Below are 19,916 nucleotides of genomic sequence, written 5' to 3' on the forward strand. Positions count from 1 at the left end.
TCGTGCTACTTCAAGACACTATTGTGTTGGTCATGGGAGGGGTAGCCCCGACTTCCACAGGTCCTTGGTTCAATCTCTTAATGAGAATTGAGGTCCTTCCACGGGCGTTTCATTCACAGAACTTGCTTCCTTTGTATGGGTTGCCTCGTGGTTCTTTGAGTGCCAGTCGTGGAGAGAGGAATGTCATCAACTCTGTGAATGATTGATCCATCCATCCAATACCCATCTTGGCTGATTTATATATGTGTAGGCCTATATGGGTAGGCCATAGGGTAAAAGTTCCTATGTTTAATAAGTTGGCTAGAGTCTATTGACACCGATCGATTAATACGGTTCGAGACCAACAATATGAGGGACTAGTTGAAGTCTATCCAAGGGATTTAGAAAAAGTTGATTCGAGCATATGAACTATAAGATGGGCGAGTTAAAAGACCAAACCTCTAAGGGAGAAGAAGAGAACACCATTGTTGACGTTTGAAAAGGTTAATCATGACCGAAGTGCATGATTGGAAAACCCACTAGAGAGATAATGAGTTGGTTTATAACAATTAAGGAATGTCGAGTGTTTCTTAAAGAAAAAGTCCCTCTTTAAAGCTATTTTATAGACCTAATTTTAAGATGAGTATAGAAGTATATGTTAATTAATACCATATTGATGCTCGATATTGTTCATTTTGACAATTTGCTTTCTCGATTGCCCAACTTTCTATTGACGATAATGGTGCAATGTAACACTACTTGTCATTGCAGTTCACAAATTGTATTAGCATCTCTCTTAAATTGATTTTTAGGTTAAATTAATTGAAATACTTCTAAAATTTGTATGACGTCTAAAAAATACCTCTAAATTTTCAAAAGTTTCAACAGTACCCTTAAACTTTAAAAATTGTCTAAAAAAATGTTCCTATCATTAGTTTTTTATGGAAACCGTTAGTAATTTGTTTCAGAAATACTCTTAAACTTTTAATATTATTTCAAAAATATCCTTAAGTTTTAAAAAGTTTTATCAATACGTTTCAATTTTTAAAAAATTTCAGAAATACCTTAACCTATTATGTTAAAACAATATCAATAACAATATCTATGTAATTGTAAAAGTAGCATTTACACTTATCTTTTATATATATATATATCAAAACGAAAACCATTTATCATAATCCAACCCTTTTAATATTACTATTAATTCAATATTACTATTAAAGTTCATGAACATTTTTTAAATGTGGGGTTAATGGTAAATGTATTTTTTTAATTTTTTTTTTTCAAGTTCAAAATTGTTTTTGAAGTTTTTTTTTTTTAATTTTAAATTAAGGGTTTTAAGGAAATTTTTAAAAACTTAAAAGAATATTTTTTAAACACTTTTGAAAATTAAAAGAGTATTTTTGAAACTATTTTGAAAGTTTAAAATATTTTTGCAAACAATCTAACGTATTATTAAAACTTGTGAAAGTTCAAAGGAATTTCTTTCAGACAAAATACAAAGTTTTAAGGATACTTTTATTAATTTAATCTAATTTTTATGACCAATAGACTCAAAACCTATACCAATGAGCTATATACTTTTATTATTGAATTTGATTTGAGTGATTCAAGAGGTGTTGGAATCTTTATTACAAGCTTTATAGGGTGGAAGGTTCAAATTTCTGATAATTGTTAATAATTAAAGGTAGTTTTGTTATCCTCAAAACATTAATTAATTAATTAATTTGAGATTAAGGGCCAAAAAGCCAACACATATCATGTAGGCATAGAAGGACTCGGCAAAGACAGCGTGAGCGACGCTGAAAACAATGCATGTGGGTGTGGAACGTGTCAAGGAAGCAAATGTGCAGACCTTGAAGAGTAAGTTTGAGCCTATCTGCATGAAAGACGATGAGTCAATAGACGACTTTGCCATGAAGTTGACAACGATTGTCAGCAAAATCCGTTCATTAGGCGACATGGTGGAGGAGAGCTCCATCGTCAAGAAGTTCCTTCGAGTTGTTCTCCCAAGATTCATGTAGATTGTTACCTCCATCGAGTAGTTCGACGACCTCAAGAACATGTCAGTTGAGGAGGTCGTTGGGTCGTCTTAAGGTCCATGAGAAACACCTTTTACTCACACGAGTGGCTTGCACAAACGAAAAGGGATGATGCAACTGACCCTTCTTTTTCAAGTACGAGGGGACGTGACAGCCATAACAAGGAAAACAGAGGTCATGGACGTGGTGGCATACATGGCCGCAGACATGGTGGCAGAGGAGGTCATGACAATACCTCACAAACTCATGACAATGTCAACCCTTGGAAAGACAAGAGTATGATCAAGTGTTACTGGAAAAATATGGGCACTATAGGGTAGAGTGCCGCAAGAAGAATCGTAATGAGGAGGCAAATCTCACACTCACACAGGATCAAGAGCCTACACTGGTGTTGGCCGAGAAGATGTCCAACCTGTTGATGCTCAACGAAGAGAAGGTTATGGCAAATCTTCTCACAAAAGGAGAATACTGAGTGGAGACCAACATGTGGTACTTGACAACGGAGCAAGCAACCACATGACCAGAGATCGAACAAAGTTCAAGGAGCTTGATGAGAAGCTTATTGGAAATGTGAAGTTTGGCAATGGATCAATTGTACCGATCCAAGACGAAGGACTCATCTTGTTCCAGTGCAAGAATGGCGACCAACGTTTACTGACCAAGGTATACTATATCCCAAACTTGAAGAGTAACATTATCAGTCTTTGTCAGGTGACAGAAGAAGGAAACAAAGTGGAGTTAGTTGACTCGTTTATCAAGATGATCGACAGAAATGGAATCTTTTTGATGTAGGTAAAACGGTCGCATAACCTCTCTATTAACGGCACTTGCAGACCCAGCTTGACTATAGCATGCAAGACTTAGGCACGTGAACTTTCAAACACTCAAAATGATGGGAGAGAAGAAGATGGCTACAAGACTACTCAAAATCATACACCTGAACCAGCCATGTGAAAGTTACCTAGTCTCCAAACAAGCAAGATTGTCGTTCCTAGCTCAAACAAGTTTCTGTGCTGAGCGACCACTGCAACTGGTTCATGAAAAAATATGTGGCCCAATCACTTCATCATCGATTGCTGGTAATAAACATTTTCTCTTACTTGTTGATTATTATAGTCGTTGGATGTGGGTGTACATACTCAAAGAAAAAGGAGAGGCATTATGAACGTTCAAGAAATTCAAAAGACTCGTTCAAAACGGGTCTGATCACAAGTTGAAAACCTTGCGCACCCACCGAGATGGCGAGTTCTTACCTGAGAACTTCTCAAAGTTTTGCAAGGAGGAAGGTATCAAGCATCAACTCACTGCACCATACACTCCACAACAAAACAGTGTGGTCGAACAAAGAAATTGCACCATAATGAACACTGCAAGAAGCTTACTAAAAAACATGCAAGTCTCGACGATTTTCTGAGGCGAGGCAATACGTCATGCAGTTTATCTAATAAACTGTTTACCGACAAAGGCGCTGGACACTCGCAACCCCTACAAAGCATGGTTCAGCAAGACATCTCACTTCGAGTACCTAAGAGTCTTCAGTTGTACAAAACATGTTAAGACTGCAAAACCATATATCTAAAAGCTTGATGATAGAAGCCAAAAGATGGTGTACCTTGGCATAGAGGATGGAACCAAGGCACACAGATTGTATGATCCGCAACATTAGATTATGTAAGTAGAGACGTCATATTCGAAGAAGAGAAGAAGTGGGATTGGTGCAACATTGGCGATAACAAGCACACTGTTATAAAATTCACTGCTCTGGAAGAAGAGGGAGACACAACAGATCTAGAAAGTACACCAACAGTGACACCAAATCCACACATGTCATCACCGCCGTGACACCGAAAGACATGATGAATTTTCTGGAACCAGAGAGCTCAGGCGAAAGCACAGGAGGATCTACAACAGAAGATGGACTAAAGTACTTTTGTTCTCTTGCTGAAATTTATGCGAATACACTTGAAGAAGAATTGGATCCCGAAGAATTAGTGTTGCTCACGGTTAAGGAGTCGACAACCTACCATGAGACAGCAACTGAGACGATGTGGCAGGAGGCCATACAAAAAGAGCTTGAAGTCATTGAGAAGAACAAGACGTGAGCACTAGCTAACTTACTGCCCGGACACAAGCTCATCGGTTTGACGTGGGTGTTTAAGTTGAAGAAGAATAGTGAAGGAAATGTCATCAAGCATAAAGCAAGACTCGTGGCAAAGGGATATGGCTAGACTGGACACTCTAAGGTTGATTCTTGCCCTCGCAATTCAACACGGGTGGGAGGTCCATCACTTGGACATCAAATCAACATTCCTAAATGGCGACCTCCAAGAAGAAGTGTATGTTGCCAACCTGAAGGGTTCGTCATCAAAGTCGAAGAGCACAAAGTGTACAAGTTGTCAAAGGCCCTCTATGGTTTATGGCAAGCACCAAAGGGCGTGGAACATACATTTGGGCAAGAGGTTAAAGAGTCTAAACATGATGAAGTGCTCGCAAGAACAAGCAGTGTATACAAGAAACAATGGGGCTGAAACACTCATAGTTGGCGTGTACGTTGATGACCTGATCGTCACTGGTACAAGTGTGGAAGGTATCAAAGAGTTCAAGTAGCAAATAATGAAAGAATTTGAGATGACTGATCTCGAGTTACTCATGTTCTACCTCGATATTGAAGTGGACCAAAGGAAAGATTGTGTCATGCTAAAGTAATCAGCCTATGCTAAGAAGTTGTTGTTGCAATTTAAGATGGCAGAGTGCAACCCGACCAAGTATCCCATAGAAGCAAAGTTACAACTCGAGAAAGATGCTGAAGGAAGCTTGGTGAACGAGTAGTTAGCCAAATTGTGGACTAAGTTTTATGCTTTAATTAGGAAGATTCTTGAGGAAAAAGAGTGGATCTGCAGGATCCCAAATGAATTGCCTTATTCGAAAGAAGTCTTGTTCGTTGGAAGATCTATCTCGTGTCTGGTACTGCACGGTTCCACTAAGCCCCAAGAGTGCCATATTCTAGGAGCACAAACTATGTGATTGAATAAATCCTCCTCTATCTGTTGCGGGTCGAGGACTCCTTCTCCTTCCCCTTCTTCAAACTCCGATTCGTATTGTTCATAGAAAAATGCTCATAAGGTTTATGCTCTTCTCACAACTACAAGAACAAAGAGAATTGAAAAGTTCGCCTCAAATTTTTCCTTTGCTTCTTTTACCTGTTTCAACATATTTTGATCGTGGGTTAAATCCAACCGATGCAGCGAGCATATGATGGTGAAAGAACTGCAGAGGCCACTTCCATGCAGAACGGACCACGGTTACTCAACATCGCTACGATGAATTAAAGGAACTATGATCCAACTATTTACTACAACGATCTATTAGAACTGTACTTAGGCATCACTATGCAATTATATCACATCTGAATGGGTGTCTGTGACAAAAGCACTTAACATATAGATACTTGTCCTTAATTGTCCTTAATTGTGATTTGCTTCTTCCCCCACAAACCAACTAAAAGTACACCATGTAACGTTGTCAAAATAAATGAAAAAATATAAATAATTATGAGATTCTAACTTACATGTCTATTTACATTTATGTGAGTACCACCATATTTATATGTCTAATTTACATTAATCATTGCATTTTAACAAATTTTATACGCGTTTAAAATATGAAATTCTAATCAAATATCAGAAATTGATTGACTAATTAACTTGTGAAAAACTTGAAATTCGTACAACTATAAGTTTAGAGTTTTATTTAATCCAACTCCAAAGTTTAGGGATATAAATGGAATGTTTGTTCGTTCCATTTACAGATTTCATAAAATTAAAATAGATCATTGAACACACACCCTGCCTTGAAGCAAGTAAAGATTTAAGAGTTATTGTCCTCCCAAAGACATACAACCTAAGTGAAAACCCAAAATGTTCTGATAATGATTATAATCAAACTTATATTTTTAATTCAAATCCTAACAACTTCTGAATAAAAAACCAGGCCAACTTTCCACTAAAAATCACATCAGGAACAGTTCCTTGTTGTTTATAAGTTAAGATAGTCCATCAAAGTCAGCATGCTGAGACATGAATTAAAAAATTTCTCCATTCCCAATTAAGCAGACTTGATGACACCTTTCAAACAAAGAAAATGTATCTAATGTATAATATTTCCATTATATGTATAAGATATAGTTTTACCATAAGATCTGAATTGTAGCACTACATTTTCAAGGGGGGGAAGGATTTATAAAAATTAGAGATATTGGAAGGAAAGAGAAAAAAAATATTCATTATAATCAGTCTGGGGTAAAGAATTAATAATACATGTTACTAAGACCACAACTTGAAAAGAAGGTAAGAGCTATATAGACCTTGGTATATGATAATACCCATATTATTATTACCTAATCTAATTCTGTAGCAACAAAATTTTCATTTCCAAACCAACCTGAGGAACGCTCTACTGCAACCTTGGAGGGCCTCATCAAAAAAAAAAATTTATTGATAAAGGTTGAGACCCGTCGTCGTCGTCTTCGTATGGTCCGATGTACAAAATCCTGCAACAGAAGTTGATGTGATTTGATGTCGAACTCTAGCTTATAATGCCAAATTTCCAGATTACAACCTTGATCAGCCAAGAGGTCATATCTAGTGTGTGTACTGACTCTATTGGGATCAGAGTAGATAGATTATGGAATCACCAAACTTAACTATCTGGTGAATTTGGAGCTCCTTTTTTGCTAACTTGAGAAGTTAAATAGTAATTATAAAGAGTTATTATAAAAAGAAAGAGAAAAATAAAAGCATCAAAATACCATGTCCAGAAAAAGCTTAGGTTGGAAGAAGTGGCTTTCTCTCATCAGATTCAACAAGATGACTAGCCTGCAAATAAATCAAAGGCGAGTCATTCACGGTGCGTAATCCGAGAATTTTTCATAGAATACTCTGAAAACAAACTCGGAAGACGAGCCAAATCCCCACCTCTTCATTTGCTCCTGCTGCAATATTTACGAAGGAACCCTTTGACCTGGAAAGGAAAATCCCAAAAAACTAAATATCCAGAAAGAAAAACAATCCAAACAGGTTTTCCACCGAAGAACAAATCAGTCTCCATAGTGAGATCCCAAATCAGTTGGGAAGGAGAATGAAACACCAAGAGTGGAAACCTCTCCCTAGCAAATGCGTTTTAAAAAACTTTGAGGGAAAGCCCGAAAGGAAAAACCCAAAAATGACAATATCTGCTAGCAGTGAGCTTGGGTCGTTGGTTGAAATTGTTTTAAGTATAACAAAAATGAACCCCATGAAAACAAACCACACCAGATTGGTCTCACACTATGAATAAGTTCCTACCTCTGGTTATCCACATCCACCATTTCAGTAACCCCATTCTGCTCGTCTTTGACTTTTGAGAGGGGTGAGAAGAACTGAAACACAATATCAAGAATTAGTGGTCGATAATTACGTTCTTGATAGCATATTTAGTCTTTTCAGTGTTATCCCCACCACGAAGTACCTGGTGCATAGAGATGAACACTATAGATATTCCCAAGACAAAGTTCATAGTCAACTGATGACCAAACAAGATGGCCGACGCTATGCCTGTAAATATGGTAGCAACTGTTGAGGAGTACTTCTTCAGAATTGTATCTGCAAGATACAAAATAGAACTCTAATCAGACGTGAGATATTAATACATGGACAAAAGTGACCAGAAACTTGTAATATTAAAGCAGTTTTCTACATAAGAAAAATGAATGCTTTAATCAAAAAAATTATTAAGAAGCCTTTTAAAAGTTTAGTTTACCTGCATATTTGAAGAAGAAAGAGGATAGAATTCCTTGTGCTGCATTATTAGCTATAAGCAGCATTGTGGCTTTAGAATGACCTTGGAGTATATCAAAGCTGCTAGGACCTGACATATACAAAAAGCCAGAAAGCAGCTAATCAGAGCTCTAAAATGCCATTGAGCTAATACATTCACAATGAAGGCAGCCAAAATCAAAGACAACATCCTGAAAATGTTGAAAAAAAAGCATAATTGGCAGCTTTTGATCAAACATTCCAAACAAACCAGACATTTAATTCATTAAAAAATATCTAATCTGAAGAGAATTTAGTAAGAGAACAAAGTAAAGAATATAAAATTGCCACGTATGTTATCTAAACAAGATTTAAAATGACATCCGTTTTGTTAAGAACACAGATCAAAACAGTATGTTAAAAAGATGACTCAACGTGAAATTACATCTGCCAAGTCATGATCAGTATTATAAATATCTCGGTATCAAAAATAAAAAAGAACAAGAGACAAAATCCAAGATGTCGAAGCAGCATCTTCTGGAAGGAATCATACAAAGTCTTCTGCTTATTTATTTGGGAGGTAGTAAATAAGAGATTTATATCTTACCTTTCATAAGAACTGTTCCTAATATTCCCATGAAGTTGAATATCGCGCCATATCCATATAAAAACAGATTCTGCACTTCAATAGAAATCCCCCATTCAGAAGACAGACCCAATTATTGAGTAAGCAGATATAACGAACATTAAGAAACATGAAATATTTGTATAAGCTTAGAATGCTATGACATCAACATCAAAAAGAGAAGCTCTGAGATAAGGGAAATGCCACTCAATATCCCACACCCATTATCCCAAAGTCTAATCAAACGGAAATAGTTAGTGATAAAATACTTTATTGGCTACAGGTGTGGACAGGTATTCTTACTTTTCTACATAGAGAACGTATGAAACATAGAAACGTATCTATAGCTTATTCTCCAGATTAAATTTAACACAAGAATAGTATCATTACCTGAAGATAGATGCTAGTATCATACTGGCTCTTCAAAGCATATTCGTTATAAACAGAAGCTAGAGATGGAACAGTTACCTGTAAAAAAAAAAATTCAAATTACTTGAAAATATATAGAAACCAAAGGAAGAAGAACTAGCTTGTATGTAAGACAGTGCTAGCATTCTAGCCATGAAACAAGATCCACTTACAAAAATCAGTGTGTAGACATATGTGCTCATGGTAACTGTGAGACCCAAAGTGGAGGTATCAGGCATGGACCGCAACTGATTTACACTTATGCCAATAAGCAGCAGAGCAAGTGCTTCCCACTGGGGCAAATAAAAAATAAATATCAGTTCCATTACCTTCTTTGTTCTTCAATGGTAAGCCTAGATGGATGTTCAAGCCTTTCAGGCATAAGATACGGAGATCTACCTTTTGATTTATATGGTATTTTGAGTAGAATGTCTAAGACATTAAAAAAACAATTATGTGAAAGGTTTCTCCATACTGTTATCTCTTCATTGGTGAGGGAGACAAGACAAGCTTGAGAAACTAGTATAACATTCTAAGATAAGAAATAGATATTTAACACTTTTGTACTCTTTTTAACTTTTTCAATCATTAATGAAAATCTTTATTCCTTGTGGACAGGAAATAGTCCTTAGCCATTTGCTGGTGGTGATCACAATGTAATTGATGGAAACTTCCAGCCTCTCATTTATCATCTCTAAAATATCAGCACCAAAAAAGATTCCGTTTTTATAACTTGAAGAATCAAATGGCAGTGGGTTTCTTGAAAAAATAAATATGAAAGCCAACCCATAAAGGAAATAAAGAGCGACGGAATCCATCCCCTACTCGCTAACCTATTGTGAAGGACAGAGTTGGAACCTTTTGTTTAAAGAAAATTTTAATAAAAGAGAGTAGTTCATGATGCCAAAGGTTGAAACATCCAGAGTCGTTCCAATTCCATCATCCCAATAAAAGGTGTCACTTAGACACCTGGTGTCAGCTTTCTTGCAAATCTCCAAGTACATCTTACCCCTCCCTCCTTATTTCTGTCGAAGAATATGGAAGAGAAAGGTTCTAGAGAAAGTGAAGTTCTTCCTTCAGATGGTTGCCTTGGAAAAACTCAAACCAAATGACATCACAAAAGATTACTTTGTAGGATCTTTCTCCTAGTTGTACCATGAAGGTGAAGATTTCCAGAAATTCAATCAACCAAAACTCTGTTGTTGGTGTTCCCTTCCAAAACATAATTATTCCCTTTTGTGATCAATGTCAATCAGAGAGCTCTTAAGCTCAATGTCCTCTAATCTGCCTTTATTTTGTAGCTTTCCATATTTTAACAAAAATATATTTTTTTGGTCTTCTAACAATTTGGTTTATCGTTTAAATAGTAGTAATAATAATAATTCCTGATGCAGAAAAATGAAACAAGTAAAAGGTAATAAATAACCGAAGGTAATTACTTTCTATATTTGATTTTATAAACATATGCATAAACAATTGGATGTTATATTAGAACTAATTGCTAAACAATTGATACTTTTTCTCCACCCTCCATTGTAATAGCTCAACACATTGAGAAGGCAAAGATGGCAGAAGAAATATACTAACCTGAATAATAGAAAAATGTCGTCTCATAATCAACTTTAGCAAGACAGCAATCACCAAAACCTGAACAGGCCGTATCAATTAGAATAGTATTTTTGGAAAATCATATAAGATATATATGTTTTAAGGTTAAGACAAGCACAATTAGAGAATCCTCATCAATAATCAGACTCGTCACCCTATGTCCTAAGAGAAACCATTTTCTTCAAAGTCTCTATGTTTTACACACTCCACCAACCATTTTTTTTAGTATCTAAACCTAAACTGAAATTAGAAGAGTGGATGAACAACTTGGTTCTAGTACTAGCCTACTGCTAACACAGGAAGAAAATAAAAATTAGTTGCTGGAACTTTTCCTTTTAAGTAATGATGATACGTACAAAGAAAATGATGATGCAAGAGTTATATGAGAAACCTTTCACCTCCTACAGTGTTTTGATGCGCATGATGGATTTTTTTCCCTTCCAAATCATTCATATGCTTTACCATAACACAACAAGTCGTACCATTTTAAAAGCAGAGTAGAATATCATATGTAAGGGTGAAAATATATCCAACGGTTATCAATCAAAAACCAGCATTGATTCAAGCATGTGTTATAGTCAAACCATTGTACTAAAACACCAATTCCACAAGAATTAATTTTTCATGCATTGTTATACATGCGTACAATATATACAAACACACACATATATTTATATCTAAATTTCTGATATATGTTGTAGAAGTCCACCACAACAAACAGAGGATGGTGCAACAAGCATTATAGTTAAAGCACACATCAACTAATATCCCACAATGATTGTGCAAGCACTCACTGTTTATCCATTGTCGTATTTCATATATGTAGAATGGGCATCAAACCACCATTTGCTTTGTGGCCACAATGGTGTGTTCTTTGCAGATGACACGAGGAGGATCTTCACCATCTCTTATGGGGTGACTACCTTTGAAGTTGATGCTTTAGTTTGTTTGGGGTGGCATGGGTGCATCACAGGTATGGTTGTTCTTTGATAGAGGAATTCTAATGAACTCTTCTGTTCATAATAAGGGAAGAGGGTTATGGCAGGCATGTTATTTCACGACTTCAGAGTGTGTGGCTTGAGGAACAGTAAGGTCTTTATGGTGATTGAGTGATCTCTAGCGAATATGTCAGAGGTGGTGAGATTTAATGCATCTTGATTCGCTTCTGCGAATCAACCATCTTGTAACTATCGGTTAGATCTTATTCTTTTGGATTGGAATCCTTTCTAGTAGGTTGTGGTGGGTTCCTTTTGTGGGCACGTTTTTTTCTTTTTGTGTGTGTGCCCCTGTACATTCTTTCATTTTTCTTAATGAAAACTAGATTTCTTAAAATAAATAAAAAGAAAATAATAGACCAATATTCCATGATTACTACCTATGTGCATAACATATAAAGCCAAAATATTCGAGTAGTCACCCACCAAAATAACATTATGACTACAAAGGAATTTAAGTTTACAATTTTCCCTTTTCACCTACTAGGTAAAGTCATGGTGGTCAATGTATGTCCTTCCATTGTACACTACTCTTAGTTCTTATTTTTTTTAAAAAATGGAGTTTTCATTGGAAATAGGAATTGGATAATTAATAATTCTTGAGCAGGATGGGAAATGCCCATAAAGGTTATTACTTATGGGACATAACCATATCGGTACAGCATTACAAAACAACCTTGTCCAAACAAACAAGAACCTTTAAGTAAGATGAGAGTATTAGCGCATCAAGAGAGAGTCGCCAATCTTATGAGCTAAGCAAAAGAGAAGTTATAATACCACAACAAATACAGTAATTTACTGATAGACACAATACCTTTAAATTGCTAAGCATCTTCACAGTTGCAGGGTTGAAAGATAGCTGTATAGACAGTCACATGGTTAGTTATACATATCTAAAATTGTTCAAAGACAATATAATCTGACAGTGTAAAGTAATTCCAAGATGTATCCAGTTAAAAAAATAATAATAATAAATTAAAAAAAAAAAACAGAATTTATAAAATAAAACACTTCAATAGATATGAACAGTATACCTGCATGATAAACTTCAGGTAATTATTGATTGCATAGAGAAGTGCTGGCACAGCGAGAAGCACATTGTTACGTGCTGCCTGCAAAAGAAAACAAGACATCTTTGGCATTATACCTAGAAAAAGCTCCGGAACAGAAGAATAAATAAAGAAAAAAACAATATAATATTCATAAAAAGAATCTGAAGTTTACATTCAATTACTACCCTCAAGTAGAAGCGTCCATCCTTAAAGGAGACTAAAACCTTTCAGCACAGGTAAACTATTAAATGATCAGGAGAATCAAACAGCTTCAACAAGCAAACTGATTTCAGACCAACAATTAAGTACCAAACCCTCAACAATTAAGTACCAAACCTCAGTAAATTTTAAATTAGAAAAACTAAAATAAAAAGGGAAAATTGGCGCCGGAATTTCCAGTGCCAATGAGGGAACAAATGGGAGTTAAGAGTTTAACCGACACATTTGCAAGATGATATTTGGGACTTTTAGTAGGTGACAGGGCTTGGAAGGAGTCTGAGGCGTTTTAGACAGGTAATTTGGTTTTTAAGCTACTGATTAAGAAACCTGATGATTAAATCTCGTCTGAAAAATCGCATATTTTGGAACCCTTTATCAGAGCAATAATTGTGCACCAATTCGTGAATTATCTAGGAGAAATGGTAAAATTGATCGAGGGGTTTGAATCCATGAGGAATAGGTAAGAGTTTAGTCGAAGCAATTTAAGGAAATAAGATTGGGAAGGCCCTCATCGAAGGTCAAATTGGGAAGAAAATTGGAAAAAAAAAACCCATAAACTTTAGATGCACAAAACTTCTTGCGAAGTGAACCCTTTTGGAATGTTTTTTTTATGTGGAATCCTCTAGATGAGCTCTCCGATTTTGATGATAGAACCAAGTTGAATTTGAACCATAGAAGAAAACCTGCTTGGATAGAGAGGGTAATCACATTCTACAGGCAACTGGAGCTTGAAGACAAGGCGTGTGGGTGCACGTTGAGGAGCAAATGGGCGAGTTGGTTGCACACGTGTAGGCGTATGGAGCGCGTGAGGTTTGTCCACTTTTGCCTATTTGACCTCCGTTTGTTTGTTTTTCGATCCAATTTCAACTCATTCCTAATTTCTCTCATTGTAGGACTCATTTGAGGAATTTGGGGAAATTTGGATCGAGTTAGAAGTTGATTTGCATAGAAAGGAACATCGACACATGTAACACATAGTTGTTCGGAGATTCCGTTCAAGTTTTTGTTTGTAGGATAAGAATAAGCATGATTAGTGTATGAGTAGAGTTTAAATGCTTAATACGGATGATTTGTCCGTAGTAGCACGTCCCTCCTTAATTCAGCACTGTGATGTTTGTGATGTTTAGAATGGTATGCAAGGATGATTAGGGGTTTCACCAATTAACCCATAGTCATGAACATGTCTCCCAGGGACCTATATAATAATTTATATCTGGCAGTGGCTTGGGCGGTCAATCCCCTTTTATATTTGTGCAATGTGGGGAATAATAAGGGACGCCAGTATCATCTATTAGTGAACCTGTCTTGAGAAGCGAGGGTCTACATGTGTTCCTTATAAGTTGGTAGGTCCAGAAGATAGCCTGATGTAGGTGTCTTGCTATGCATTATATTGTAGGCCTAGTGGAGATCACAATATATGAACTTTATTGTGTCATTTGTATATTGTGTGAGTGCAATATGGGATTCCAACTGCCCCTTAGTTATGATCTTGCAACTTGAGGGCAAGGGACCACATAATCATGAGAGTTGGCGCACGAGGGTCACATCCTTATGAGGACATTATGGAGTCTATTAGGGGATGCTAACTAAACCTTGATACCCATCTCAGTTGACAGCACTCGTAATGTAATGATGATAGGAGTTGGAAAGAGGTTGCACCTTGAAATTGTGAAGCATAATTGAAGGGACTAGTGAGGAGTTATGCATAACGCCCTATAATTCTAAGATACTCTTAAAAAGGAAGTGGAGCTCTATGGAGCTAAAAGATGAGTGTCGGTAAACTAAAAAGAGTCTTGTTAGGGCTAAGTAATGTATACCGAACCAGAAACTAAGTTGAGTTTGGGGTGAGTTAGTATAGAAGAGACCGTGACTTAGTAATGAAACTTCAAGGACCTGTGACTTAGTAATGAAACTTCAAGGTTTGTGATAAGACATATTAGCAGATCAACTTAAGTTAAAACAATAAATCTCAAGAATGTATTATGAGCCTATAAGCAAGCTACTTAAAGAAGTATTTTTACACTCATTCATGCTACTTTTTTTTTTTTTTTTTCAGTTAATAATGGAGTTGCATGATCGGTACAGCAGCATGGTCGAGTTGCGGGGTTTTAGGGTTGAGTTAGATCTGAGTTTGGATTTTAATTTTGATGTTTTTTATTGTATATGTTATTGGTTTAAATGTTGTCCCCAAAGTCTTGTATATAAACTTCTATTGTTTTGTGGTAAATCTGCTTATGCATGCATGTTTTCAAATTGATTCAAACATTTACATCGTTTAAAATTTCCGTGTTAGTAGAGATGGTCCATGGCTCGGGTATATCGAAAAGCAGGACGTTAGATCCTCAGCTTAGAGAAGATTTCCATCAACCACTTTTGTACTATTTTTTAAAAACATTAGGCTCAAGAGAAACAGTGGATCTACACGAGTGTAGATTTGTCTCGAGGGGAGGTTTTTACTTTGTCTAGGTTAAACACCTCTATGGATGCCTGTGACCAAAGAGTTTTGTATTTATTCATTGCTTCTCATCATCCTCAACAATTGATGCGCTTTTATTTAGTGTTTGCTTGTTAGGCTTTTCACTTGGCTTTTGGGTTGGGCTTACATTTATATTTTGGGGTTTTATATTGTTTCATTTACAATGAGGTTATGGTTTATCTATCTCAATTCATGTAAATCTAAAATATTTTACTTTGAAAAGGCAAGCATAGAGATTATATTCAATAGAAACTATTGATAATCAATTTTTTTTAATAAGAAACATTAAAGATTAATATATTCAAACAAAAAGGCAGAGACAGCCTTAAGACTGGGTTAGAGAGACCGGGTTAGAGAGATTGCCAGTAATTAGATAATAGTTAAACTACTAATAATTAACTAGATAATATTCATGCGAGAAACTAACCTGCATAAATGTTGATATTGAGAGAAGAGGCTTTTCCCCAACTTTCTGATGTCTAGCCTGCACAATTCATAGCTAGAGTTAATACTAAGACAGATTCATGGGCCATGGGGTCTGTTCAGAAGCAATTCAATCAAGAAACTCAACACTTTTACGTGAAGTTAGATGAAAAGCTCTACCAAACCACAAATTCCAAAGTCATACTGAAACCAACTCATTTGAAAAATACAGGTCTTAGACAAAGAAAAAAAATTAGAGATGCCTTGGATTTGAAATCAAAATCAATTAAATTGTCTTACTTCAATGCTAAATAAGAAAAAGTTGTTTGCGTATCAAAAAAGCCGGTTCCTATATTTGATGGAATTACATTTATAGCTTAAACTAATTGTTTATCCAAATAACATAAGTGATCTAAAATGAAATCAACTTCTAGTTTTGTATGATTCAAAAACCTACTCGTGAGGAATTGTGGCATCGATCACCTATTACATACACCATGGGATGGCTTCCTAGTTGGCATTATGGTATGTGAAAACAACAAAAACACTTTTGGAAAATCGAATGCCATGGTGGTCACCCATCTAACTAAGATATTAAATTCCTTAAAAGTTTGTATGGAAACTAGATGTTACAAACTCAAGAAATTGTCTATAAGATTAGTCGAGGTCGTGTAAACAAGCTCAGGCACTCACAGATAAAAACAAAATTAACTATTACAAAGGATCACGCAATATAAAGCCCCCTCCCCCACAACTCCCTCCCAAACAAGCAGAAAAGTTCACCAGTCACTGTCTTTCTTATCACCCACAATATAATAAGAATTAAATTATTAATTTGTACCACAAACAAACAAAATTAGCAAACTGTATAAACTAACATGATTAGGTTTGAGATATCCATTCAAATTGAGCATTACAGGCTCAAAGCCACTTGAGAGTATAGTTCGTATATATTTAAAGGCAAATGATCAGTTTCCAAGATAATAAGTACCTGGATTATCAGCATAACAATAGCAAAGATAACCTTTGTAATCTCGGTCAAAAAGTTAACACTAATTGGACTGAACATGAATTTCCCATCCACCTTGGACATATAAACCAAAATAGGCTGGCAATGAAAATGAACCAGTGTTAGACATCTAAAAACCAGGTTAGATCACGTGAAAATTTGACTTTCTTAAACCAATCAAAATAGCATCAAACAAGAAAAGGAAGATTCATGTGGGGGTGCAAGCACCTTCTTGTCTGCTTTTACATGCAATACCATGAACAATTTTTCAAAATTGTGCAATCTTCTATATATATATATAAGCGTCTATTGTTTTATTTCTTGATAAGAAATAATTGACTAGATTGCTACATAAACATCACCACTTACTGAATTCTACTTGCTGTGAGGTAAGGACCGTTAATTTATAGAGACAATGGTGGCAGTTGTTCTATAGCACTTACATGCGTTATTGGCTATTTTCTAAGCGTTGTGAAGGTTGAACGTGCTAACAGAAAAATAGACATATCATATGGGCAAGTTGACAAAAGCAGCAATGATAAAGAAGGGGAGCATGTGGACACTGGCAACAAAGCACGTATACAAGGGGACCGAGAAGGAAGGCTGTTAAGGTTTCTTGATGGTCCAATTGGGCTTAAGGAATAACAGTAATTAGTATGATTTTCATTGTGGAATAAAATCGATGATAGGAAAGGTAGATATCCAAGAGTAAGGAGTAGAATTAGGTTCAGTACATCACAGAATGGACAGAACAACAAAAATTTATTTCTCAAAACCATCTCAAAAAGGAAAAGAAGGAAAAATACACACTAAATAAATATATAAAAATAAAATAAAAAAGCAGGATAACCATGGAAGCACAATCTTTTGCATGATTACATTTCACTGAGAATTCAATTAAGAAAATGCAAGTGTCAACAAAGATAAGTCAAGAATAAGTTGAGATATGGCAATCACCTGCATACCAACCAAGATACAATCACCTACAACCAGGAGGGTGTTTAAGGCTCGTTGCTTAGATGATATTCTGATCTTATGTTGATCATATGCCCTCGATATACCTTTGTTAGTCGGAGAAACCAACGGGGAGTGACAAACACAGCATTCTATCATTCCGTTCTTCATCAGCCTACCGCAAAACTATGCTTGCTCAGACTGACTATATCAAAAAAGCACGGCCAACTCTTATGTAATGAGATGAAATCCAACAGACCTAATCAATATCACCAACGAATGAAAAGTTAGTAACCAACACAGACCATTTGAAAAAGATATACATTGCAGCTAATGAAATTTATATTTCTTATACTAAAATTTTTTTATAAGAGAATTCTTATACTAAAATCAGATAGATACACTGCGGTAGTGCATATTGAGATCAGAAGAACAACATTGTACAACACAATCTCAAAAACTCGGAGGATATTTATTAACAACCGACTAAAAGTAACCACGCAAGACATTCATAGTTCCATAACATTATGATCAGCAAAGAGTCTAATCCCCATCCCCGCCATGACAATGGATGTTAAAACCCGAAAATCCTACCCAATCAGTTAAAATGATATAAAAAATAAATAAATAAAACCCGGCCATAGATCCATCAAGAACGAAATAAAATTCAGACAGATCTTATCAAAAGATCCCATTACTAGACGATTTCAAAGACGAAAAAAGGCCAATTTCAAGGATCCTCATCAAACCAACTCAACAAATTCAGCTACACTCAGTGCAGTCGTTTAAGCATCAAAAGAAATGTCTGAATCCACTCAAATCATAAAATCCACCTGTTCTAGACGCCTCCCGCCTCCAGAATCGAGCATTCAAGGAAGAATTAGCTCGCCGACAATTCCACCGACGGCAAAACTCGTTGGCTAGATCCAACACCTCAGCGACTGCAACAAAAACTCAAGACACGAAACACAGTGTTTTCAGATGAACATAGATTCGGAATCCTCTTCGCATTTATACTCTCTTCAGGAAAATTATATCTCTCTTCGTCTAACCTTATATGGAATTCGAATTGCTGACACATGCGAGGACGAAGCAATATGCACATTTCGCAGAGAGAGAGATCGCGCGAAACGTTTGTTGTTAGAGCTCTGTTTGTCTCTCTCTGTCTCTCTCTCTCTCTCTCTCTCTCTAACCTTTTTTTTTTTTTTTTTGGTTAAACCAAATTTTAAGTTCCTTGAATTTACATGACGTGTCTGCCGTCGTTCTGTTTAGGATGAAGGTGATGCAGCGATGGTGACAGACCAATCAACGGCTTGTTCTTTTCTTGAGCTTTAATTTTGTTTCTTTTTTTTCATTTTAATGCTTCAAAAAGTTTTTATTTTCGTCCCTCAATTTTAAGTTTTATTTTCATTTCTAATATATATTTATTTATTTATTTATTTTAGTTTTGAAATTTAGAAGATTTATTTTAATTTTAATAAATAAAACTTCAAATATATTAATTTGAACATATGTTTAAATAATACGATACCAATTATCATTTTAAATAAGCCACAAATATTAGGTTGATTATTAAAAAATTTATAGTATTTTTTATTTTTATTTTCTAAAGCTCAAATAACTTTAATTATTTTTTTTAAGAAGAAAAATACTTCACATTAATTACATTTTTCTATTTTTTCTAAAGATAAAATAGAGAAATTCGATTTATAAATGGAAATTGTAAGCATTTTTAGGTAAATATTGAACTAACTTTTTTTTTTTCTGGTCCTTTAGATTAGTTTAAATTTCTAATTTGGTCCCAAATTTTATTTTCGTAATTATTTCAAGTAATTAAATGTACTTTTTAATTTAATTTTTTTGTTTGAATTTTTTTTAACCTTTTTAAAGTCATATGTCAATAAAAAGAAAATAAAGTTTATAGTTTTTTTTTTTAATATTTTTTATAACTTTTAAATTGACCCAAAAAATAATACATAATAATATTTTTTATTTTTGTGTTCAATGTTCATTTATATATATATATATATATATAGTACAAGAGAATATAAATATTAAATCTTTTTAAATAAATGAATACATTGATTATTTTATAAGTTATTTTGACAAACCTAAATTGTAATACACTGAATTTGTTAAAAAAATAATAATAATAAATAAATAAATATAATAAAATATTTTTGTATAAATAAAGGAATAAGTCAATAATAATAAAAGAAAATAAATAAATACAGTGACAGCAGAGCTGCTGCCGCCATGGGGGAGATAAGGGAATGGACATGTGGTTGAGCATGAATAAAAGAAGGAAAGAAAATGGTAGAGAAATCGAGATGA

General features: G+C 35.1%; 1 protein-coding gene across 4 annotated transcripts; it reads right to left on the reverse strand.

Moving 5' to 3' along the window:
- Nucleotides 1-6,282: 6,282 nt before the first annotated feature.
- On the reverse strand, nt 6,283-18,794 carry LOC111807069 (CMP-sialic acid transporter 3). 4 transcript variants are annotated; one of them, XR_015423171.1, is made up of 18 exons: nt 18,635-18,794; nt 18,416-18,523; nt 17,586-17,841; nt 16,611-16,727; nt 15,624-15,680; nt 12,484-12,561; nt 12,264-12,308; nt 10,434-10,493; nt 9,020-9,139; nt 8,829-8,906; nt 8,421-8,490; nt 7,818-7,925; nt 7,527-7,660; nt 7,364-7,437; nt 6,995-7,040; nt 6,829-6,895; nt 6,639-6,757; nt 6,283-6,570 (listed from the first exon to the last, which is right to left on the reverse strand). XR_015423171.1 is itself a non-coding variant. In XM_087129085.1 (17 exons), exons 3-16 carry the CDS (start codon nt 17,751-17,753, stop codon nt 6,845-6,847), a joined length of 1,206 nt encoding a protein of 401 aa, XP_086985211.1. In that variant the 5' UTR covers nt 17,754-17,841; nt 18,416-18,523; nt 18,635-18,794; the 3' UTR covers nt 6,283-6,570; nt 6,829-6,844. The 4 variants fall into 4 exon arrangements, 3 of the variants coding, with proteins under 3 accessions (XP_086985211.1, XP_086985212.1, XP_086985213.1); XM_087129085.1 differs by lacking the exon at nt 6,639-6,757; XM_087129086.1 differs by lacking the exon at nt 6,639-6,757 and having other exon boundaries at nt 18,416-18,535; nt 18,635-18,785.
- Between the last annotated feature and the right edge of the window lie 1,122 nt (nt 18,795-19,916).

Source organism: Cucurbita pepo, chromosome 12, assembly GCF_057944985.1.
Source record: "Cucurbita pepo subsp. pepo isolate OVF chromosome 12, ASM5794498v1, whole genome shotgun sequence".
In the NCBI taxonomy this organism is placed as follows: Eukaryota; Viridiplantae; Streptophyta; class Magnoliopsida; order Cucurbitales; family Cucurbitaceae; genus Cucurbita; species Cucurbita pepo.